This window comes from Natator depressus, chromosome 8 (assembly GCF_965152275.1).
Source record: "Natator depressus isolate rNatDep1 chromosome 8, rNatDep2.hap1, whole genome shotgun sequence".
Taxonomy (NCBI): Eukaryota; Metazoa; Chordata; order Testudines; family Cheloniidae; genus Natator; species Natator depressus.
Genome location: NC_134241.1, coordinates 51,896,137 through 51,920,846, shown reverse-complemented (window position 1 = coordinate 51,920,846; position 24,710 = coordinate 51,896,137). Strand labels below are relative to the sequence as shown.

General features: G+C 41.7%; 1 protein-coding gene across 3 annotated transcripts in view; it reads right to left on the bottom strand.

Annotated features, from left to right (window-relative positions):
- Positions 1–472: 472 nt before the first annotated feature.
- CEP350 (centrosomal protein 350) overlaps positions 473–24,710 on the bottom strand; it is a 134,671-nt gene continuing 110,433 nt past the window's right edge. For all 3 annotated transcript variants that reach the window (XM_074961052.1, XM_074961053.1, XM_074961051.1), the window contains 5 exons: positions 22,204–24,302; positions 19,862–20,263; positions 19,626–19,772; positions 18,231–18,353; positions 473–4,532 (listed from right to left, as the gene is read on the bottom strand). In XM_074961052.1, coding sequence (XP_074817153.1) covers positions 4,368–4,532; positions 18,231–18,353; positions 19,626–19,772; positions 19,862–20,263; positions 22,204–24,302 — 2,936 coding nt within the window. In that variant the 3' untranslated portion in view covers positions 473–4,367. The remainder of the gene's footprint in view (positions 4,533–18,230; positions 18,354–19,625; positions 19,773–19,861; positions 20,264–22,203; positions 24,303–24,710) is intronic.

Genomic DNA, 24,710 nt, shown 5'->3' with positions numbered 1-24,710 from the left:
ATATATTATTGATATTTCCTATTTGAAACACATTTTTAGTATAATTTTAAATTGAAGATTTTTAAAGTCCATTATGAAAAGTTTACCATGACTCATTTTTAACCTTTTCAATTAAAAATTGTGACTTGTATTTTTGAAAAACAAAGCAATGACTTTTCTGTTTTTTGTCACAACACTCAGCCAGCTTTAACAAACATGCAAGGACATGCTATAAGGTATTATTACAATTAAGGCAATTATAATAGGATTTAGCAGATTGTTATTGGGACCAAAGTGCAGCATCAGGGATAAGGTGGAATATGTTACCAAGAACAAATCCACTGGGCACCTTCAGAATTATCAGCTATTTGTGTAATTATACTCCATTTTATAAAGAAGCAGGAAATAAGACAATTAATTTATAAATCAGTTTATTTACAGGTTTTATCCTCAAAGTACATTTCAGTTAACAAAGATATTTACACTGGTGTACACAGGGAAAACCCTGGTTATTTTACAGTTCATAATTACAAAAAACCCCCACATCCTTAACTCTACTGTGCAAAGCTGCACTGGATGCGATTATTGGCTGAAAACTGGCCTGGAAACCAGGTTAACAGGTTATTTACACAAACAAAGTAAACAGGTTTATTTATTTTAATATCTGCACAATACAGTACACAGGGAGAGAGGGTCTCCCAAGGTGGCTTTGCAAATGTATATAAAAAGGCTCTGCAAAGTCAAGGAAAAAACCTATTAAATGCAGGTTAATTACAGTACTCCTTTTTCATTTATATATATTTTTGCATTTTTAATTTTTATATTTCAAATGTGTTCTGGATATTTTGCTTTTCTCCATTTTAGCTGATTTGTAGACACTTCAAAATTCCTACAATTTGAACTAAATACCTTGTAAGTTTCAACTGTTACTCTGCTGAATAGTAATTTATTCCCCTAGTATTCTTAAGGTAGCAATGGGATCTGAAAGTCTGAACTACACTCAGTTCTTTGCAGAAGAGTTATTTAAATGCTCTCTAACGCTGTGCTACTGAAAATCTTTTGCACATACACAATTTATTCAAGTATTGCAAAAAGCTAAGGCCACTTTTTCAAGAAAGGAAAGTGAACAAGATAAATTTTTCAAACAGGCCACAAAACTTTATGAGCAACAAAACCTTTTCTGAAAGATGAAGTAGTAATAGCCCAGATCTGTAGCTCGGGAATTATCCTAGTCAGAGAGGTGGTCTCTCTCCATATTCACACAATGCTGGGCAGTTCTACCTTGCATTAATAGTCCTTCTCCTAGACTGAAAAGGGACATAGGTCTTCATATCGACTCCATCCAGTGCTTTCTGACTCTGCCATAGAGGGCCCACCCTATTTTTGGGCTCAGAAAAATTCTGGAGTTTCCATGTTCCCTCAACCTTGGATTTTCCAACACTGTTGCACCAAGATAATTCAGCCATGACCCAGACAGAACTTGGGCTTGAGATAAAAGGGATAGAGGGGCGCGCGCGCACGCGTGTGTGTGTGAAATTCAGCTCTCTCTTTATTCAGTTCAAGGCTTCCCCATGCTACTTCAACAATTCATCACAAAGCCTGACCTGAAAGAACCATCACCAAATCTTGATGATCATCAGTCCTAGCCCCCAGTGTACCTCAACAATTATCAAGCGTTGAGAATGTAATTTAACAGCCAAAGTTGTTTTAGTCTAGGCTGCTCCCATTACAAATTGGTACCAAAAATAAATGGTGATCTCTCCAAAAACATTACTTTTACACAGTTTCTTTCTGCCCTAAGAGCTGGAAAGGTAGCAACTGTTTCTGCAGCTGATACCTAGATGTTTGCTTACTCAAGCCAACAAGGGCAAAAGTAATCTCCAATCTTTTTCCACATCTTGAAAGACTGACAGTACAATACACTCTCCGCTGGTGCATGTACCACACATGCACAAACTCTATATTCCAGCAGGAAGCCTCAGAGATGCAGGCTATCTTACTATCTCAGCAATGGCCATGGGATCCCAGGGATGGAAACTAATTTATTTCTATGATACCCATGCCACAAACCTACTTTGCAGGTTTCTCTCCTTCTGCTGGTACTCTGCCCTCTTCTATAACTATCTATAAAAACAACAATATTCTCTGTTGAAAAGAAGACAGGCCCAGGAAAAGGAATCAGACAGTGACCTGATTAATGACACCATGCTGGTTAAACAGCAGCTGTAGCTGGTTTTTGTCAAATGCTTAAGACAGTGTTGAGGTTCAGCATCAGGATGCTAATTTACATACACAAGTGACTCACTCATGAAAAAGATGCATACCACTCATGAAATCATCTGACTTCTGGACAGCTAGAAAGAACGCTACCACATACAGACTGATACATGTGCCCTGAGGTGTTCCAAGACACTATTTGCTCCTATTTGTTCTTTGCTCATTAAGCTCTCATGGATATGGCTCACCATTAATAAACTCACACATGAGAATCTGATTGGGTTGAAAAGCCAACATTTCTCAGTGCTGTCCCTGATTTAAAAAAATTACCAGTTGTGTGTCATTGTGCAAAATGCAAATATTTCAATGACAGTTTCCCAAATATAAAGATGGAAAGAGAGAAAAACATAATGGAGCAATAGCACATGTATACATAGCCGGAAACCCAAGAAACAAAAACAGATGGAAGGAAAAGAGCAGAAATCTTCCCACATGCATATCATGGGCTGCAGTATCTTTGGGTGCCTCCTAACATGCTTTTGCATGCACTTCAATACTCCAATGTGTCTGGAGAACATGAATCCGCTTTGGGTCTCATCCCATGTTAGTAAACAGGACTTCCATTAGTAAGGCATTAATACTCAACCCCACATTGTCTGTGTTCATCCAAGAAACACAAAAAGAGGGAGGACAGATTAAGAAAGCACTCAAGACGAAGGGCACAGCTCCAAAAATACAACAGGGTGGCTGCCTAACGCTCTGGAAAAATAACATTTGTGAGAAGGAAGGCAGGTAACAAGGGAGCAGAAAATATTTTCACATCTTGTCTTCAGATTACTCCTTTAAACACTCCACAATCGCTGGCATTTGCCCAGGTGAAGCTCTTTTCATAGTTTTCCCCTTTCCTTCCCACATTTGACCACTGAGGTTTGTTTCTTTCTACCCCTCTGTCTCAAGAAGCTGGATTTTTGTGCAAAGAATATGGACCCTAGAAGTTTCTAGGACAGATGCAGTATTACATAGGTACCTTTCACAGGTTCTGCTGTTTCAAGGCCTAAGACAGTGCAACCACTGCACTGGACACTTTCCTTAACTCCAATTTAATAAATTATCTTAAAATAAGTTAAAAATCCCACAACCACAGAACAAGTACACAGTCAAGCACTGGACATCACTCTCTTTGGTGAATACACTCATTTCCCTAATCGTTCAAATAACTGCTTCTCTGATTTATTAGGGTTGGGTGGTAGCAAGGGAGGAAGCCAAGCTATTGAAGGCCAAAGTTTTGTGAAGAAACGTTTTCCACTCCTGCGTGTCTACTGCCTGAGAGAATCCTGAGTATCCATTTATCTAAGAGCTGCTGGTAGTTCAGGAGCTGAAGAAATGCTGCTTGGTAGGAGTAAAGCTGACCAATGTGTAGTCTCTTATGCCCAGTTTTTGGTGGCCTTTACTTTGGTCTTACTCTTGACTGAAGCAAATTAGACAGGAAACAAGTAAGAATTCTTTAGATGAATGCAAAAAAGCAAGCTCATCCAATTTCCCCTTTGTTAGCCCACCGATCATGTCTGGTACCACACTGCATGAAGAAAGATGGGAATGGATTTCAAGGGAATGAAATGGACTCTGGAGTGGAAAAATTGATGCATATTGTTAGGACTGCAGGTACAAAGTGGTTAATAATGTAACACTATTAATTGCCGTAATGTCCATTTATGGCTAAAAACTGACAAGCAGTTATCAAAATCACCCAATACACCTTTCTAAAGATCAGTTTAGATTGCTGACAGCAATTTTGGGCCAAGTGACCAGTATCTCAACCCAACCGCATCCAACCACCTTCAGCGTACAATTTGAAGTTCATAGTCCCAGTCTGATACCATGGAAAGGTGCTGACTTATACTGTGTGTGCTGAATTAGCAAAAGGATGGTATGACTATACCACAAGCCAGCATTAAGTGAAGGACCATGCTTGGTTGCAACAACAAATCCAGTGTAAGGTCTCTAAAGGCAGGGGGATGTAGTACTGTGTTCCCTTATCACATCTGAACTGCCTTTAAAAACATGTATGAAAGTCCAGCAGCAATATTGCTATAGTGGAGATGTAGTATATGTCAGGAGTCAGAAAGCCCATGACAAGAAGTTTCGCAGTTTTTGGTTTATTTTCACGGATGTCACAAAAGCAGTAGTCTCCCTTGTTTTTCATTTATCTGGTTCAGAACATTAATAGTGTCTCTGATTAAGGCCTCGAATATCCCATCTGCCAACTGCATCTTCACACAGAGCTCATCCTCATCATAATTCACCCACTGAGCTTCTTCCTCATGGAGTTCCTGCACCTTGGATTTTAGAGAGAAAAAAAAAAGTGTTAACACACTATTGTTTCTTGGAATATTATTCTTCAGGCCTTCTAGGACAAGTAAAAAACAAGCACGGAAAATGTATGATACAGAAATAACTGGCAATGACAGAATTGTTTTTATATATAAGTTGTTCCACAACAATTCTCAGAGCAGTAAAATGAAGTTATATTATACAGCTGATCTCTTAAACAGACCAATTAATTTTACCAAAATATTTTTACTTTTTAAATTTTTCCCCTTTGGTTTACTGTTCATTTTAATGAAATTCATTCTATTTTTATATAAGTTTTGCGCTTGAAAAACACTACTGATATACCATCATTCCTGATGAATAGTGTGAATTCAAACTGAAATATTCTTAAAATTAATTATTTATAAAAAGTCAATGATGTGATCAGTGCTGCACAAAAGAGGAAAATATGATTGAAATCAGTAAGAAAGTACAAAGAAAAATGGGGGGAGGAAGAAGGTAGGTGATTAGAATATGGCTAATAAGCATCAGAAACCCATAATATCAAAGACATTTACATTTCACAACTAATTCTCCTGAAAGTAGAAGCAAAAATGCTGGCAGGCAATGCTACTGTGCAATACTATGATACTGCAAAACGGTTTCTTTGTACAGCATATTTTATGCTTCACTGCTCGTGAAAGCATTACTACTAACTGAATTTTATGCTACGTACAGCTAAATAATTTCTAACAATTTGATGATTTTTCTTTCTTGTCCATGAGTAGACCCCACAATTCTTAATTGTTATTCAAAATTAGGTATTCAGACCCCACATGACAGGTTGCATACACGAACATAGACAGAATTTCATCAGCAAATAATGCATAGTCCAAAGGCTGTCCAAACTGCATGTTACAAATATTACAATTTGAAATTACATCTTTTGAACATTCATGCTAAAATTTTGTTTCCATATGTATTCACACTAGTAAACCTTGAGTGCTTCAACTTACTCAGAAAGAACATGAAATCAAATAAAACATTCTTTTGAATGCTAGGGAGTATCTCTTGAAAACTCTTCCACTATTTGCTTAGGTTTCAGAGTAACAGCCGTGTTAGTCTGTATTCGCAAAAAGAAAAGGAGTACTTGTGGCACCTTAGAGACTAACCAATTTATTTGAGCATAAGCTTTCGTGAGCTACAGCTCACTTCATTGGATGCATCTGATGAAGTGAGCTGTAGCTCACGAAAGCTTATGCTCAAATAAATTGGTTAGTCTCTCAGGTGCCACAAGTACTCCTTTACTATTTGCTTAGTTTCAGTGCTAACCCACATTGAGCCATGAACCTTATATTTGGCACAAGAGTATCTGTTTACCTTAATTAAAATATATGTACGTTATATAATCAGAAAAGGAAAAGAAGGAACCTCATTGTGGATAAAAGCTGTCCCAAAATACATATGGACAACTAGTAAGGAGGTCAGGCAGACATTACTTTGGAATACATGGTCAAAACAAGGCTGAAAAACATTGTTTGCAATAGTTTTATTAGTTATGATATCAACATATATGGTATTTTATTCTATTTATGTAATAAAGGAGGAGTGAAAGAGGGAGAACTGAAATAAACCCAGTACCCTTTTCCTCTTTGTTTAGTCTTTTGAGTTGTCCACACAAGGGGACTTCGTCTGCTGAGAGTGTGAAAGGGGGCAAGCTACTGTACAAGAATTCTTTGCAATTTAATAATCCAAAAGTAATGTGAAGGCCCAACAGGCTGCAATGGAGATTACAGAGGAACAGAACTTCTAAGGTTCTAGCTATGTTTACAACCAGTTATGCACGTGGTTTCACAGTTTGACAACTCCTTTCATACTTATTGAAGAGTTTGGAAAAAAAATGCATCTCACCAAACAAGTGTGAAAGGGCAATTTTTAGGTGTCCCGCACTTTCATTAGTGCTCTGCACATTTCCATAGATCCACCCTAGTGTAGTTAAAGAAACTGTCATTCATACATATATAAGACAAAAGAAAATCACACCCTAATAATTCCTTTTTGTCATAATAGTATGGGGGGAAAAAAGAGGGCTAACAGGAACCAACAGTTAAGGACAAAGTGCTATGGCTTTGACTACAAGGAAACACAGTAGCAAAGACTCTGTCAACCAAGCCCTGTATATCAGAGGTCAGTCCTTTCACTTCCCCCAAGAGAGGCTCTGAGAGGGAGGACAGCATGACACACTGTACCTCGGGGAAACACCCTTGCACCCTCATGTTCATCCTTGTAACATGTTTGTGTGGTATCCAATGCAAAGTTTGTCATGTTGGGTGTCTTCGGAAGGCTCATCATGCACTGAGCATTATTGTTATAGTAATGTTATAGGTTGTAATTTCAAGTATATAGTTATGAGGCTGAAAATGTGTCCTCATGGCTTAAAAAAAGCCTAGACAAAAACTCTCCAGGAGCAGAGGCCCAGGCAAAACTCTCCAAGAGCAGAGGGGCAGTTCACACCTCATCCGGGCATGTATGAAACAAACCCAGCCCAGCCTCAAAGGAACAAAAGACATTGGCCTAGGGAGCGACAAAGGATCTGTTGGACTCTCGAATGAGTCACCCCTCCCTTCCCTTGGTCAGTTTGGGACTATGATGAGGTAATGCTCACCTGACTCTGAAGTGGGGGGGGAGGGGGGAAGGAGCCAATAGGGAAGAAAGAACATGATAAAAGGGAGAGATGTTTGCCATGCTGGCTCTCTCTTCCACCTCCATCTACAGACACCATCACCACCAAGTGACTTAAGTGCTGATCAAAGGGGAGAGCCTGGCTGAAGGGCAACCTGCCAGCCTGTGGTGAGAAGCATCTAAGTTTATAAGGGCACTGAAAGTGTTAAGATCAGCTTAGAATGCGTTTTGCTTTTATTTCCTTTGACCAAATCTGACTTCTTGTGCTTTGACTTACAATCACTTAAAATCTATCTTTGTAGTTAATAAATTTGTTTGTTTATTCTACCTGAAACAGTGCATTTGGTTTGAAGCATGTCAGAGACTCCCCTTGGGATAGCAAGCCTAGTACATATCCATTTCTTTGTTAAATTGACAAACTCATATAAGCTTGCAGCATCCAGCGGGCATAACTGGACACCGCAAGACGGAGGTTCCTAGGGTTGTGTCTGGGACCAGAGATATTGGCTAGTGTCATTTGGTTGCACAATCCAAGGAGCAGCTTACATGTTAGAGGCTGTGCGTGAACAGCCCAGGAGTGGGGATTCTCACAGCAGAGCAGGGTAAGGCTGGCTCCCAGAATTGAGGACTGGAGTGACCTAGCAGATCACTAGTCCAGATAATAACAGGGGAATGTCACAGACAGTTAACAGAGAAATCAGAAAAGGTATAAGAATATAGGGTGGCATCTCCTCAGAGGAAAGGAGGGTAGGATGAAGGATGACAGGGGAGAAGACTAAGAAAAGGAATTACAGAGACTAAACTTCTTTTGTTCTACATCACTCTTCTCCTTTCCTTCCAAGGGATTCAGTCAAAGACATACATTGCATTCACCAAGTGGTGCTCTGGGAAGGGCCTACCTTATCATGCTGATTGCAGAATTCTACAACTGAAGGAACACTCAGGTGTATGCAGTCTAAGTGATAGTGCTTTATGAACAGTAGGTGATGTTTGACCAAACTGGTACACTAGCATTTGGCTGGCTAAGCAGCAAACAATACTGGTCATTACCTATCTGGCGGTTAAAGTGAGCTTTTACACCCTTGCAGCAGTTTTCAACAATTGTGTGTGCTATGAAGCTTTCTGAACTCTCATGAAAGAATTCAGTAGAAGCTCACACCTCTGTGTGGGAATATCACACTGATATTTCCCACCTTGGAGAGAAGCAGGGCTTGGATAAAGCTGGGAACAGGACAGGTTAACTAAAGCAGAATTCATGTCCCCTTCAAGGATGAATTCTGGCAGGAGAACGAATACCATCTTTCCTGGAAAATACTGAAGGAGGTGTGCACACATGTGTAGGAGAGAGAGAAAATGAGGGAGCTTAGAATTCTCCCATCCATCTGACAAGGTATTATGACAACTGAAAGCAGAACTTTAAAAGGGTAGCTTGGGCAGCATCTGGGGAAGGAGATTTTCTCCTGGTGTGATGGGGTTGGGACTCACCACCACAGCGCCTCCTGCTGTTCACTCTGGGAATTAGCTCAGTTCATGCGGCACGCCCTCTGCTGGTGGTGTCCCACCAGTCTCTTGCCCTAGATTGGCGTCTCGACCCGCGTTGCTCCTTGCTCAGCGGCGTCCTCTTCGGGACACAGCCCTCAGCAGTGCCCCCAAGTCCACACTCGCCCCCTTCCAGAGAGGGGTTAACAGCAGTCTTTTCTCTTCACCCCAGCCGCAGTGGCCAACCACATCCCCAAAGTCTAACCCCTTCTATCAGGGGTCGGGTGCAGTCCGCTATGGCCACTCCTAATGACCAGGTATAGTACAAGGGGGAAGGGGGGGGGGGACCCAGGCTCGCCCTCTACTCTGGGTCCCGGCCCAGGAACCCTCTGGCGAAAGCCTCCCTGCCCTCCTTCGCTCCCCTTGTCCGCCTCTCCTCCCTGGGCCGCTTCCCCTTCAGCCCCCTTGCACCTTGTGGGCCCTTCTATCAGGGCCTGCAGCCCGGCAGGTATTGGGCTAGAGCTCTCCTCAGCTCCCCCAAGCCTGCCCAGCACTGCACTGTCCTGGGTGCTGGTCTTCTTCGCTCAGGAGACAGACCTTCTCCCTTCAAGGTCTGGGAGAAACTCCCTGCCTCTTGCCTGGGCAGCCTTTATATAGGGCCTAGCCTAGCCCTGATTGGCTGGCTGTAATACTGGCCCTGACTGGCTCTCTAACAGGCCCTCCCTGGTTGGCTACCGCCTTGCGCAGCCACTCTGGCCTGCTGTAACCCAATCTGGCATGGGGGTGGGGCACTGTGCCACCACATTGGGATTCAAATGCAAACGTATGAGTACCTGCAAAATGAAGGACAGGTCCCACTGAGGAGTCACTGGATGATGTAGGAGTCTCCAACAAAACTGAATAAAAACCAGCTGGGAAATAGTGTCCCTGCTCCTGAAAGAACTCCAATAAGAGAAAGGACAGAAGAGTAGATGCTCAGGTTATAGACACTGAGCTCTTTTTGAAATCCTACAAAGAGAGCATTAAGATGTCTTGCGCTGGCATTGATATTCCTCTCACTGCCCCACTGAACAACAACCAAAAACGGTTCCAAATTCATGCGTATTTCACAGAAGTAGGCTCTCTGTTGCTAGGTAGAAAGACTGCAATTTCAGAACAGATTTCCTCTTCTAGGAAGCAGCTATGCTTTATTTACAAGCTCTCCAAATCACACTGAAAGAGGAGGATTGTGGGCCTTGGATCGACAGGTCCAAAAGGTCAAGTAATGTCCTAATGACAGGCTCATCAGCTCAAAAAAATAGGGGCAAGGGCCTTCAAGAGGCTTGACAGCATTACCTCCGCTTTGTCCTGCTTTGCCTTCCTCAAAACTCTGAAAAGGGATAGAGGAAGAAAGCAGTGGTATAGCTCTTTGCCCCAGTCCCATGCAGGCAAGCCCACAGGCAAGTAAAAAACATGGAGACCTGGGAGAAGGGTCGAAATTTGGGGGTGGGGGGAGCATGGGCTGTTGTAGTAGGGATAAGGGAGAGACAAGACAGAACTGGGGGTGGGGGGGTGGGGATATCAAATCAGTATCTTAGATGCCTGTATACTAATGTGAGAAGTATGGGGAATAAGCAGGAAAAACTCAAAATGCTAGTAAATAAACACAACTATGACATAGTTGGCATCACAGAGACTTGGTGGGATAATACGCATGCCTGGAATATTGGTATAAAAAGGTATAGCTTGCTCAGGAACGACAGGCAGGGAAAAAAGGAAGGTGTTGCCTTGTATATTAAAAATATATACACTTGGACTGAGGTTGAGATGGAAATAGGAAACAGACTTGTTGAAAGTCTCTGGGTAAGGATAAAGGGAGTAAAAAACAAGGGTGATGTCATGGTAGGGGTCTACTACGGACCACCTAACCAGGAAGAAGAGGTGGATGAGGCTTTTTTTAAACAACTAACAATCATCCAAAGCATAAGACTTGATGGTGATGGGGGACTTCAACTACTCAGACATCTGTTGGGAAAACAACACAGTAGGGCACAGATTATCCAACAAGTTCTTAGAATGTATTGGAGACCATTTTTTATTTCCGAAGGTGGAGGAAGCTAGTAGGGAAGAGGCTGTTCTAGATTTGATTCTGACAAATAGAAAGGAACTGGTTGAGAATTTGAAAGTGGAAAGCAGTGTGGGTGAAAGTGATCATAAAATGGTAGAGTTCACGATTCTAAGGAATGGTAGGGAGAACAGCAAAATAAAGACAATTCATTTCAAGAAGGCAGACTTTAGCAAACTCAGGGAGTTGGTAGGTAATATCCTATGGCAAGCAAGTCTAAGGGGAAAAACAATTGAAGACAGGTGGCAGTTTTCCAAAGAGACATTATTAAGGACACAAGAGCAAACTATCCCACTGCATAGGAAAGATAGGAAGTATGGCAAGAGACCACCCTGGCTTAATCAGGAGATTGTCAATAATCTAAAAATCAAAAAAGAGTCCTACAAAAAGTGGAAACTAGGTCAAATTACAAAGGACGAATATAAACAAACACCACAAGTATGTAGGGACAAAACTAGAAAGGCCAAGGCACAAAACAAGTTCAAACTAGCTAGAGACATAAAGGGTAATAAGAAAACATTCTACAAATACATGAGAAGCAAGAGGAAGACCAAGGACAGGGTAGGCCCTTAACTCAATGAGTGGGGAAAAACAGTAACAGAAAATGTGGAAATGGCAGAGGTACTTAATGACTTCTTAGTTTCAGTTTTCACCAAGAAGATTGGTGGTGATTGGACATCTAACATAGTGAATGCCAGTGAAAATGAGGTAGGATCAGAGGCTAAAATAGGGAAAGAACAAGTTAAAAATTACTTAGACAAGTTAAATGTCTTCAAGTCACCAGGGCCTGATGAAAAGCATCCTAGAATACTCAAGGGGCTGACTGAGGAGATATCTGAGCCATTAGTGATTATCTTTGAAAAGACATGGAAGACGGGAGAGATTCCAGAAGACTGAAAAAGGGCAAATAGAGTGCCAAACTATAAAAAGGGGAATAAAAAAAAACCCAGGGAATTACAGACCAGCCAGCTTAACTTCAGTACCTGGAAAGATAATGGAGCAAATAATTAAGCAATCAATTTGTAAACATCTAGAAGATAATAAGGGGATAAGTAATAGTCAGCAGGGATTTCTCAAGAACAAATCATGTCAAACCAACCTGATAGCTTTCTTTGACAGGGTAACAAGCCTTGTGGATAGGGGGGGAAGTGGTAGACATGGTATATCTTGACTTTAGTAAAGCTTCTGAAACTGTCCCGCATGACCTTCTCATAAACAAACTAGGGATATGCAACCTAGATGGAGCTACTATAAGGTGGGTGCAAAACTGGTTATACACTTATAAAGTTTGTGGATGATACCAAGCTGGGAAGGGTTGCAAGGATTAAAATTCAAAGTGATCTGGACAAACTGGAGAAATGGTCTGAAGTAAACAGGATGAAATTCAATAAGGACAAATGCAAAGTACTCCATTTAGGAAGGAAAATCAGTTGCACACATGCAAAATGGGAAATGACTGCCTGGGAAGGGAGTACTGCGGAAAGGGATCTGGGAATCATAGTGATCACAAGTTAAATATGAGTCAACAATGTAACACTGTTGCAAAAAAAAAAAAAAAAAAAAAAAAGCAGACATCATTCTGGGATGAATGTTGTAAGCAAGAATGTTGTAAGCAGGAATGTTGTAAGCTAGACACAAGAAGTAATTCTTCCACTCCGTGCTGATTAGGCCTCAACTGGAGTATTAGGCCTCCTGTGTCCAGTTCTGGGCGCCATATTTCAGGAAAGACACGAACAAATTGGAGAAAGTCCAGAAAAAGGCAACAAAAATGATTAAAGGTCTAGAAAACAGGAACTACGAGGGAAGATTGAAAAAATTGGGTTTGTTTAGTCTGCAGAAGAGAAGACTGAGAGGGGACATGATAACAGTTTTCAAATACATAAAAGGGGTTACAAGGAGGAGGGAGAAGAACTGTTCTTCTTAACCTCTGAGGAGAGGACAAGATGTAATGGGTTTAAACTGCAGCAAGGGAGGTTTAGGTTGGACATTAGGAAAAACTTCCTACCTGTCAGAGTGGTTAAGCACTGAAATAAATTGCTTAGGGAGGCTGTCCAGGTTAGACAAACACCTGTCAGGAATGATCTAGATAATACTTAGTCCCGCTATCAGTGCAGGGAACTGGAAGGATGTGGTAAAATTGGAAAGAGTCCAGTGGAGGGCAACAAAAATTATTAGGGGGCTGCAGCACATGACTTATGGGGAGAGGCTGAGGGAACTGGGATTATTAAATCTGCATAAAGAATGAGGGGGGATTTGATAGCTGCTTTCAACTACCTGAAAGGGGGTTCCAAAGACGATGGATCTAGACTGTTCTCAGTGGTACCAGATGACAGAACAAGGAGTAATGGTCTCAAGTTGCAGTGGGGGAGGTTTAGGTTGGATGCTAGGAAAAAAACTTTTTCACTAGGAGGGTGGTGAAGCACTGGAATGGGTTACCTAGGAAGGTGGTGGATTCTCCTTCCTTAGAGGTTTTCAAGGTCAGGCTTGACAAAGCCCAGGCTGGGATGATTTAATTGGGGATTGGTCCTGCTTTGAGCAGGGGGTTGGACTAGATGACCTCCTGAGGTTCCTTCCAATCCTGATATTCTATGATTCTATGACCTCTCGAGGTCCCACCCAGTCCTATGATTCTATGATAAATATACTTGTGGGCAGGGCTTTAGACTTAACAGCCCAAGCGAAAAAGCTGGCTACTCTGGTTGTTGTTGCAGAGGCAAGCCAATCTGATATCTGTGCCCGAACACAATGAAAAAGCATCAAGATCTTTAGACGAGGAGGGACTTTCTTGAAGGGGAACTTTTCAAAGGTGCAAAGAGCAGTTAGGTACCGAACTTGCAGTGAAAGCCAATTGGGAATTGGGCATCTACGACACCTTGGGGTTCAACCCAGACCAGTAAGGGGTTGTGTCATTGCCTGTCCTGAAACTCGGGGTGCCTTAAATACAATGCTGATGTGGCTAACAGCCCTGACACCAACAGCCAGCATTCAAGCATGCAGATCACACTCTGGCTTCCACCACCCAGTTACTTTTTTCAGGGTGACCCCAACACTCTCCCAGTCCCAAATTTCTCCGAAACCATCTGCCCTGCAGTGTCGAGCCCTCGCCTTGATCATTTACAGAAGTGATCCATTTCATTGTCCCCTTAAAGAGAAAATACCCAGCACCTTATGACATTAACTGGGTTAAGAAACACTATTTTAATCAAAGCACCGAATGGTTTCTAGTAAAAGTTAAACAAGAAGTCACAGGTTTAAGTGATACCAAGTATAAGGAATAAAGACAGAATGAATCACAAGCAAACAAAAGTAAAAATACGCTTCTAAAACTAAACCTGACTGTACAAGAGACTCTAGTTTGTTAAAAGATGTGTTCCTCAGCAAGTCTCTTTTCCAGCATGGCTGACCAGACTGTGGCCAGCCCCTTCACAGACCTCAAAGTGCTCGGTTCCTTTATGCCTCCTTAGGTGAAGGATGCTTTGAGCCCTGCAAAATGAAAACTTCCAAATTTTTTTCAAAATCCCCTTTCCCCCCCATTTTTGACCAGCTCCGATCTCAATGGAAACCTGATTGATGGGAAAGTTCTTGGAATGCTGTGCGGCTTTGTGTGTTACTGACACTCTGCCACAAGGCTGTCTCTCAGCTGGAGGCAGGGGAATCCTCAGTAGAGGTTGTCTCTGCCGACCATCCTTCTTCCTCGTTTTTTCTGCTCTCTTTTTGAGGTCTATTTTGTGCCCCCTCTCTGTGTAGAGTCATGAAGTTTAAGGCCAGAAGGGACCACCAGATCTCTAGTTTGATCTCCTGTATATCATAGACCACCAACACCACCCAGCACTAAACCCAACAACTATACTTGTCCTTTTCTTCAGTTCTGGGCTTAGAAATGAGGAAAAGAGGAAAGACAAAGCTGGGCAAGAGGAAACAGGAACAGAGGGAAAAACAAAAGCAAAGAGAAATCTCTGAAATGGGGCCTTACATGCAGGGCTTGCCTGACAGAATTATTGCCTCTTTGCTTCCTGGTAGGCAAAGTCACAACACTATATGTAATTGACTGTCTTTTTTGGTAGGCTGGGAGAAGAGGAACGCACAACAAATTTCCTTGCCTATATTACAAACACATTACACCGGTGGTCTCCAAATTGTGGATCCCAGTGTGCTGGATGGTCACAAGGTGGTGGCTCTCCTTGTTTCCAGCTGCTACATTATATTTAATACAGCCAAAAGTACACACTTTACTAAGAATACTTTTCCAAGTAAGCAATTGCTGTAATTGTCACAGGATGTTACACAATTATGAATGGGAAGGGAAGAAGCCTGCAAGAGACTCTACTAATATCTTATTTCAGGCAATGAAAGTTTTAGAATCTCTGCCTCACATTATTGAAAATGAAAATAATTATAATATAACTCAATTTTCACTATGTTTAGTTTATGTTTCTGCACTTCAATAGTCCTTTATAAGGAGCAAATCAAATTTGGACAATAAATCAGCCATTATAAACAGACTAACTACAGTTTAACTTCTATATTCTCCTATGTGACACTGGCAGAGCAGGTGCCAGCTGATGCTGAAGCCACAGGTCAATTCACTTTTGTATTAGTATAGATCAAAGTAATTGTTAATGTATAAGAGTGTATCTGGCATTTAAACTTAATGAAAAACTAATGGGTTGTTACTTGCATTGTTTTCACTTATTTGTATCCTGTTATAATGCAATAGCTAACATTTATATTGTAAATACCACTGTAACTAAATAACCCATCAGACAAGAAAGAAGCCTTTTGAAATGCAAATGAAGAACTTTTCTGTTAAAGTGCTAATTTCAAAGCAAGTGGTCATCATGATGATCGGAGGTCAAAGACTCAAAATGCATTCCTCACCCTCTGTCATCAAAGGAAAAGGCCACGTGAATAGTGACCCTGTCAGCTTGATTTCTGTGAGAAGACGCTTTAAGAATGGATTAAAGGAAAGATCATTCATCTCTGGACTTTTGGGATGTGTACCAGATGCAAAGCGGAGATCCCAGAGACAATCTGGGTACCCTGAAAAGACTTTTGGGAAACTGGCAGTTTATTACATGACTGTCACCATTTGGAATTACAAAGAGTGACTCACGTGTGCATATATTTTACCTGCTAATAACTCTCATTTCCTTTTCTTAGCTAATAAACCTTTAGGTCATTTAAAATAGAATTGGCTGCAAGTGTAGTCTTTGGTGTAAAATGTAGAATACCAACTGATCTGGAGGTCTCTTGGGACTGGGAGCAACCTTATGTGACGTGATTTTTAGTTTGAGTTACCTTTTATCACAAAGTCCAGTTTGTCTGGGTGGCAAGATGCACTGGAGATCCAAGGGGACTGTCTGTGAATCTATGGTAAGACTGGTAGTGATCCAGGAGTTCACACTTGTTACTGGCTTGGTGAATTCTAATTAGAGAACACACTACCAGTTTGGGGTATCTGCACTGAGGCTGGCACTCAGTTGTAAGTCACTCCAGAGCATGACAGACAGTATTTGAGTTGCAGAGATATATTTGTTAAATACGCCCTATACTTAAGAACACAGACGAAAACAAACGTCTACAAAATCTAAATTTTGAACCAAATTTGATTTGTTCCTTTAATAGACTATTGCCATGCTCAGGAAAACATGAAACTGGGTTTTCGAAACTCCATTTAAATCATCATGTTCTATTTCTTTTTGAACACTGTTATTTAGCAATGCCCCTGATTCAGTTAGTGATGCTGCCATGATCCAGTATTTGTATTCTCACAATTCATGACCACATAAACAAAAGTGGCAGAAGCTGGAGGCTGATTAGGAAACAAAGAAAGCTAAACAGCTGCTTAACAGTTTAAAGAGGTTTTAACAAATATGTTTATAGAAGTTTTCCAGGGTTTGGCTACTTTTTCTAAGCTAGAAGTTTCTCTCTTGGTTGCTTACGTTGCAATGATAAGCTTAGCAACAATGTCACTGAGCAATGCCAATTCCTAAAGCAAATAGTATAGTATAGAGTTTGTTTTTCCATATTTTTCCCAGCCTTCAGCTAAAATGGTGGTTGTTTTACCTCTGTTTCTCTGCGAGAGTGAGGTGGGATGAAACACAGGCTTGTCAGACCTTATTTATTAAAATATATTGATTGAAGTGTTTTAACCTTTGACACTTGAATTCTTGTATGAAATCTGGAAGGTCTCAGACTATTGTACATTAGTGCCTGAATTTCAACCTCATTCAACCTGATTCACTTTTTTGAATGTTTCCAATTGAGACTAATTCATAACAACTGAAAGCTGGTACAGTGAGCTGGTGCAGGCACACAACAGCTGCATGTTCCATACCTAATGTGGCTGTACTTTAGCTTATTATAAATGATATTAGTTACAACACATGTACTAATAAGGCCCAGATATCCCAGGATACTTGACCCTAACTTTAAATCCTTTACCTAGCTAAGGTGCAACTTTGTCCCTGGAGGAAAAGTCTTCCTAATGCTTTGCTGGAAATCTTCCACAGGTGGGAGAACAAAAGACTGAAGATATCCATGGTTTGAATTAACTGGTAATTTTATATATCAATTTAGGATATAGTTAAGATAAATGCAATGCGTTGGCTACTCTTATGTTGCCAAGTAGACTCATCACAGACGAGAGAGACCCCAACCATTCAGTAAAACCACCCAAGGATCAGCTTTAAAAAGCTTGCCCCCATGAGTTATCCTCCATCCCTGAACCAGTGGTGGCAGCATATATTGTTCATCAGAGTTTACATGCATAGGTATTATAGGAGCAGCAATGCTGCTCAATGCTGGCTTAGAGAACATGTTGAATGTACCATGTGGCATAGCTGCTACCACAGTACAATGAAGAAGATATAGTCACTTTGAAATTACAATCCTATTTCAAACTCTGTACTGGTCTTAACTGCAGAACTCTTGAAAAAGCCAAGAAATGCTATATCAGAATTCTGTCATGGGAAGGAGCTTAATCTATTTGGATTTCAGTATCACTTGTCACAGTGGAAACAACATTACTTAAAAATAAATAATTTGGTTCATCAAGGCAGAAAGCCAGTCCTTCTCCAAGAATTTGTGACAGGTAGGAATACCATTTTTGGTCCAAAGAAAAAAGGTTCTCCTTTCAGTTATGCCTTTTACGTTGTAACAAATTCACTGTTTAAGTTAATGGTTTTAATATTTGATGCTTCTCAACTTTCTCCTCTGCTTACTCTCACTACCCACACACAATGATCTGTTTAAAAGTTATTTTGTTCATTGCAAATACTCCAAAAAGACAAAAATGTAAGTGGACCATATGGAACTTAAATATAGTTCTAAATTGTGCACCGAGGATTAACAACCTTTTGTCAAAAGATTCATGCCTTCTTTTGAGATATAACTAACACACCCTTTGTATTCAGGAGATAGAATACAATCAAACTACTGAATGCTTTTATCCACTGACCAGTATATGATCCACTCTGTCCCGTTTCTTGCGTCCAAACTTCATCATCTTCTGCCAATCTGTTTTGTGATTGGGTTCCTTCCTCAAGCTGAACAATTTCAGCACTTCAGTTGCAATGAAACTCTAGGGGAAGAAAAGAAAAAAGAGTTAATATTGTATTTGAGGGAAGAAGTGAATCCTGTACAGAGCACCTGCCCTTCAAAATCTGATCTTAAAATACAGGGCGAATTTCTGTTTCACTGTGAGATGTACATTGCAGTGCAAGAGATTTACAGTGGAAGCACTGAGCAATAACCCTATCTTAGAGGCAACATTATGCAGAGAGTATACTATATTTAAAAAGGGGCTGAATTTTTTTTAGCCCTTAGAGCTTTGACTGATTGTCGAGCATAACTTTCACTTAAATGATACAGTAAACTGGAGACTAAAACTAATTCAGTTTATGAAAGGACACTGTAGGAAAATAGGGTTAGAGACTGACAGTCCTTTATCCTTTTAACTTTATTCTTCCCTGCTATTAACAGTTCAGGGACAGCTATGGCTTGGTGGACCTAGGTTCTGTCCATGACTCTGCCAAAGATTCAATGTGTTATTTTGGGCAAGTTACTTTAAATGCTGTTCTACTCTGAAAAACAACTTTGGAATAACAGCACTGGAAGCAGGGGATATTCCTTGTTTGTGTCCTAATGATTTCCATAAGAAAAGTGCTAGTTTGACATGTGTTTTTTTCTAACATACAGCCCTGTAAATTCAATCTGGGTTCAGCAACAAGCTGAGTTTTTTCTTTCTTGAGCATTATCACCAGTAATAAAAAGTCTGCAGACCAAACTAGGCCCTCAGTTACAGCAGTGCACCCATTTCATCTTCAAATCATGCCCTTAGTCTATCTGTGCAACTCCATTGCCTTCACTGGGGTTGGCACAGGTGTATCTGATTGAAGTTTCGCATACAACTATGATGCACAGGAAAGTATAAAATCCAGCTCAGTCTTTTAGCCCCAATCCCGCAACCAGATCCATGACAATAGACCCTTACATCGAGTCCCACTGAAGTCTGCATAGGTGTATGGATCTGTTCACACAGATCAGATTGCAGGACTGAGGTGTTAGATCTGCAGTAAAGGAAATTTTTTAAAAAAGTCACTAAAGTCAACAAATACAACCCAGAAAGAGAGGGTGGTAAATCTGTTGAACAAAAAAAATTACCATCTTTACACACTTGCTTTTCAGCGAAGAACCACTCTTGAAACCTCTCTGTGCTCAAATGCTACATCTGTTAAAATCCAGGTAATGTTTGCCTACCTACATTCAGCATTTTGTGGGCTACAAATGAAAAAATGCTATATAAACATTATATGATATGAGGACAGTCACAATTTAATAGCATCTTTCCTACCTTGATCTCGTCAAGGTCATTTGGATCTTTTACTCGCCGGAAGTAAGTGGAGGTAATTCTACATGGTTTCATCCAAATAGGTTGATTCAGACTAGGATCCTCAGCAAAGATTTCCCGAAAAATCTCTCTCGTCAAGTCAAATACCGCCTTGACAAAAAGAAAAAGGTCAAAATTAAAACTTCAGCTTCTGAGAGCAAGTATCCAGGGGATGAGATCAATGTTCCCCAGGGTTGTACCTGTTTATAGACCTGTTTGCTTATAGTTTCCATGTCCTGCTCTTTGGTGGTATTACCAAGGTCTATGGGAAGGCTGATATTCTGAAGATCATGACCCAGCTCTTTCAACTTCCACAGCTCCTCAGCTGCTGCATGCACCATGCCTTCTACTTCCACTGCAGTATGTGGAACAGCCAAAGGCTCCTCACATGGCTTAGGTGGCACTTTTTGTGGCTCTATCTTGGGCAACACCGCTGTTTCTTCAGTTTGCTTCTGTGGGACCTTTTGGGAGCTCAAGCCAAAGTCCTCATCAAACCAGTCTTGATCATCTCCTAACACACTCAGGAATTCCCGGCTGAGCTCCAGTTCTGCCAGCCTCTTTGCAAGCTCTTCCTGTCCACTGGCACCGAACACTGGACTCTCCTGTGGAATAAGAAACAGAATTACAGAATTACTATACAGAGCAGTAATGTACTCTATTTCCCATCAAACACTTCTTATAATTAGATTTTGAAATGTACTTCTGATATGATTGTCTGTGTATATAAAGCATTTTTGAATAATTATCTCAAAAAACCCAAACCAGTGGAAACATTTGATTCTACTCATATACCTGCACTTTCACCATATCTTCCCCAATGTTTTTGAAAAGTTACTAGGGAGTTTACAAGAGAGAAACATTTTTAAAAATAGATCATCTGTTCCTGTTGCTCATTCTGCCCTGAAACTAATTTGTTTGGGAGGGGCTGGATGGCTCAACAGTTTGGAAATGGAATATGTAACTTTTCACTTCACTTACGACCAGTAAAAATCTAGCTCAGGGGCGGGCAAACTTTTTGGCCTGAGGGCCCCATCGGGTTTCCGAAATTGTATGGAGGGCCGGTTAGGGGAGGCTGTGCCTCCCCAAACAGCCAAGGGTAGCGCAGCCCCCGCCCCCTATCTGACGCCCCCTGCTTCTCGCCCCCTGACGGTCCCCCCGGGACTCTTGCCCCATCCAACCCCCCACCGTTCCCTGTCCTCTGATGGCCCCCTTGGAACCCCTGCCCCATCCACCCCTCTCTGTCCACTGACCGCCCCTGGACCCCCCACCCCTGACTGCCCCACACTGCCCCATCCAACCCTCCTCTCATTCCTGACTGCCCCCACCCCAGGACCCCTGCCCCATCCAACCACTCCTTCTCCCTGACCACCCCTGGAACCCCTGCCCTTGACTGCTCCCTGCTGCCCCATCCAACCCCCCCTCTTCTTACTGACCGCCTTCCCCCCGGGACCCCTGCCCTCTGACCGCCCCGACCCCTATCCACAGCCCCGCCCCCTGACCACCACCCCAAACTCCCCTGCCCTCTATCCAACGCCCTTACCATGCTGTCTGGAGCACCGGTGGCTGGCGGCGCTACAGCTGTGCTGCCCGGCTGGAGCCAGCCATGCCACCGTGCAGCACAGAGCACCAGATCAGGCTGTGGCTCTGCAGCTGCGCTACCCGGCAAGAGCTCACAGCCCTGCCACCCAGAGCACTGCGCCAGTGGTGCAGTGAGCTGAGGCTGCGAGGAAGGGGGGACAGCAGGGGAGGGGCCGGGGGCTAGCCTCCACGGCCGGGAGGTCAGGGGCTGGGCAGGACAGTCCCGCGGGCTGGATGTGGCCTACAGGCCATAGTTTGCCCATCTCTGATCTAGCTTAAATCAGTAGACAAAAAGCCATTACAAGCTGATGGCTGTTTGGTGGCCCATGTGAAAGCGAGCTGGTGCTTTTTGTGATAGTAACATATCGAGAATATAACCACAGTTGTCAACTTTGTTAGGAGCCTCAGCAAAGAGGCCATATCTTATCTTCTTACCCTTAGAGGTGGTTCTGGGGAAGCTTGAACTTTCACTTTTCATGATATATCTGTCCAGTGGATATATAACTTCACCTATCAGAGAGCTGTTAACCCAGCACCTTTCGCAGCTTGATATCTTAAGGATCTCTATAGCAACTAATTGTAAGGTCAGAGGATGCTTATTTCATATGGAGAGTAAGCAGAAACAAACTTACTCTACAAATACAAGAGTCAGCGTTCATGCAAATTCAATTAGGATTATGAAAAACAGGGTAGGCTAATGCAGGAAATATGATATATGTAAGCAGAATGCTCTCTAAGTAGAATATTTTTTAGTTTTTCATGTGATATGAGTAGGTGTTTCATACGTCTTTGTAAATCCCAAAAATGTTTCAGAATGTACCATAAAGTGAGACACATATTGGAGACCACCTGACAACACTTGGGAGGAACAAAATTGGTAGAAAACAAAATCTTCAGATTCAATAATTATCAAATAAACAATTAATATATTAGCTTCTGAAATCAATGCAAGCTATATACTCACTGGTCTGGGACACATATCCGGAGAGGAAACTTCTTCTCTTTCATCTTCCAATTCAGGACTTAAAAAAAAGTTCTGCAGGCCCTTTGCTACCTGTTCCTCCACATGCTGGGCTGGGGTTCTGGATGATAATTCCTCTTGGTCATCACAGAGCTCCTGATTGCTAAGATGAATCTTCTCATTCCTGACCTTCTTGATTTGCTGTAGCTGATTGACAGTGTCCTTAACAAAATCCTTAAGTAGACTGTCTGTCAATAAGCAGACCTTTTCTAGCTGGTCTTTTGACTTCTCTTCCTCTCTAAGAGGCAGTCTAAGTTGGGCCTCTAATTGATTCTTTTCCTTAGTCAACAGGTCCAGAAGTGGAGTTCCAGGCTTTTCCAAAACTTCAGAGGAGAAATTCTCTGACTTTTCAGTACATTCCTCCCTTGAGGTCTGCTGCCCCTCCAGCTTTTCAGACAATATACCATCTAAGGTACCTTCCAATAGAACGGTGGTAACATTTTCTATAGTAGAAACAGACAGTGCATGGACAGTCTCATCTTTTACAGCATCTTTCAGGCAGTCCACCACAGACTGCTCTTTGGCAAGCGGTCTAACAGCTGTGAAAACCTCCTTTATGTGGTTTACTTCAGAACTGGAGTAATCATCGACTTTTTGCCCAATAGAGGCTTCTAAAGCAGTCATGCCTGGTGGAGCTTTATCTTGGGATGATTTCTCAGTTGCATCTCTTCCCTTGCTTTCTTCAACTTTGCCAGATTTGGAACTTTCTTTGTCTTTCTGCTTGGATTTGTAGTGCTGACCCAATCTGTCATCAAAGAATGAGTCTTCATCTTCATTCATGTCTATATAGGTATCAAAACTTTCTGAAATGTGAGAGATCTTTTCAGGAGGAGCAAAAATACCATGCTTTTCCTTACAATCAAAATATTTAATACCATCATAAGTCCCATTGTTGTTTCCTTCAGGTTTATCCAGCTCCACACCAGCCCAAAACCCTTTAGCAAAACTGGTCAGACCTTTGAATCGCAATGTTCCAGGCTGGATGTTACTCACAAGTATCCGGTCACCAATACTGAAATTTACCAGTGTGTTTGCTTCCTCTGTGATAGAAATTGAGGCCCAAAGTGATGATTCGATGGGGGCTTGTTCTTTCTCCACATCACTGCGTTCTTTATTTTTTATGAGCTCTGTTGGTGACTTGAGTTCTAACAATCTCTCCGAATGCACACTGCCAGAGACAGAGAGAGACTTGTCACTGAGATATTCACTGATTTCATCTTCACTGCCAAGGCTGGTGGATCTGCTTCTAGGAGGTTTTGAATGCTGTGATTTCTCTCTAAGTGACTGAGAATCTTTTCTGTGCGACAATGTAGGCTTCTCAAAATAATCTTTGTAAAATTTAGCAGAAGGAGTTTCTTCAACTGATGTCTCTTTTCTTGGGGGGGACCCCTCAAAATCTTCAGAGTATGATGGCTCTTTTTGAGTAAAAACTTGTTCTGGAAGAGAGAAGTCTTTTTCCAGTGCCCACTTGCTCAAGCTGAGAGAGGACTTTTCTGATCTGTCACTTTGATCACTCCCTGCATCATCTTTGACTGCCTCTCTCTGTTTTGAGATCTCTGCTCTACTCTGAATATTTTCAGCAGTCATGCTAAATAGTTCCTTCTGAGACTGTTCAGTGTCAGAGTGGAGATCTTTCTTTGGAAGGACTTCTGGTAAGCTTTCCTGGTGTATATCTAGCGTCAACAAGGCACCAGAACTCTCTGAATGTTTATTATTAACATCTTCAACCTCGGATTCTTCTGATTTTATGTACTCCATCTCCTCTTGTATATCAGATTTGTGATTGGACACAATATCATCACTGGATACATCTTCTGACTTGCTCAGTAACACATGGGATACTCTGCCACTATCTCTTAGATCTTTGAGAAGAGCTAATGAGGGCACACTGTCCAAGGAATCACCAGATTCAGCTCTAGATCTCCTTGGGGACTTGAAGACCGGGGATAGGGTTCGGGAAGGTTCTTCTGTATGAACCTCTGAGTCAATGAGTCTCTTGATGTGTACAGACACAGACCTCTCAGAACTTGATGATACAGCATCTTAAATGAAAAAAATTAATCATCACAATGCTAAATCATCCAGAATAATCTTTTGCTATCTTTTAATCCTATCAGAGCAAGGTGTGATCAGGAATGCCTGTTATTTTGTTGGGAAACTGCAGCCAAAGTTAAACAGCTGTGCAGTCAAAAGATTTGAGACTAAAGGATATTAGCAGGGAGCTGGGAAAGTTTCACAGGCTCCTGGACTGTCCTATAAATAATAACAGCATCCTCCGTATTCCGTATGTATTATGTCTCCATAGTTTTCTGTCTAACCTCCTACCTCTGCTGCTGTTCTGTGAAAAGTTATTATTGTGGAATGGGACTTTGTTATAGGAGGTAAAAGCTCAGGTATTTGTCTGGAGGTCACAAAGGTAAACAAGGTTATAAATGTATGTGGAGAGATAA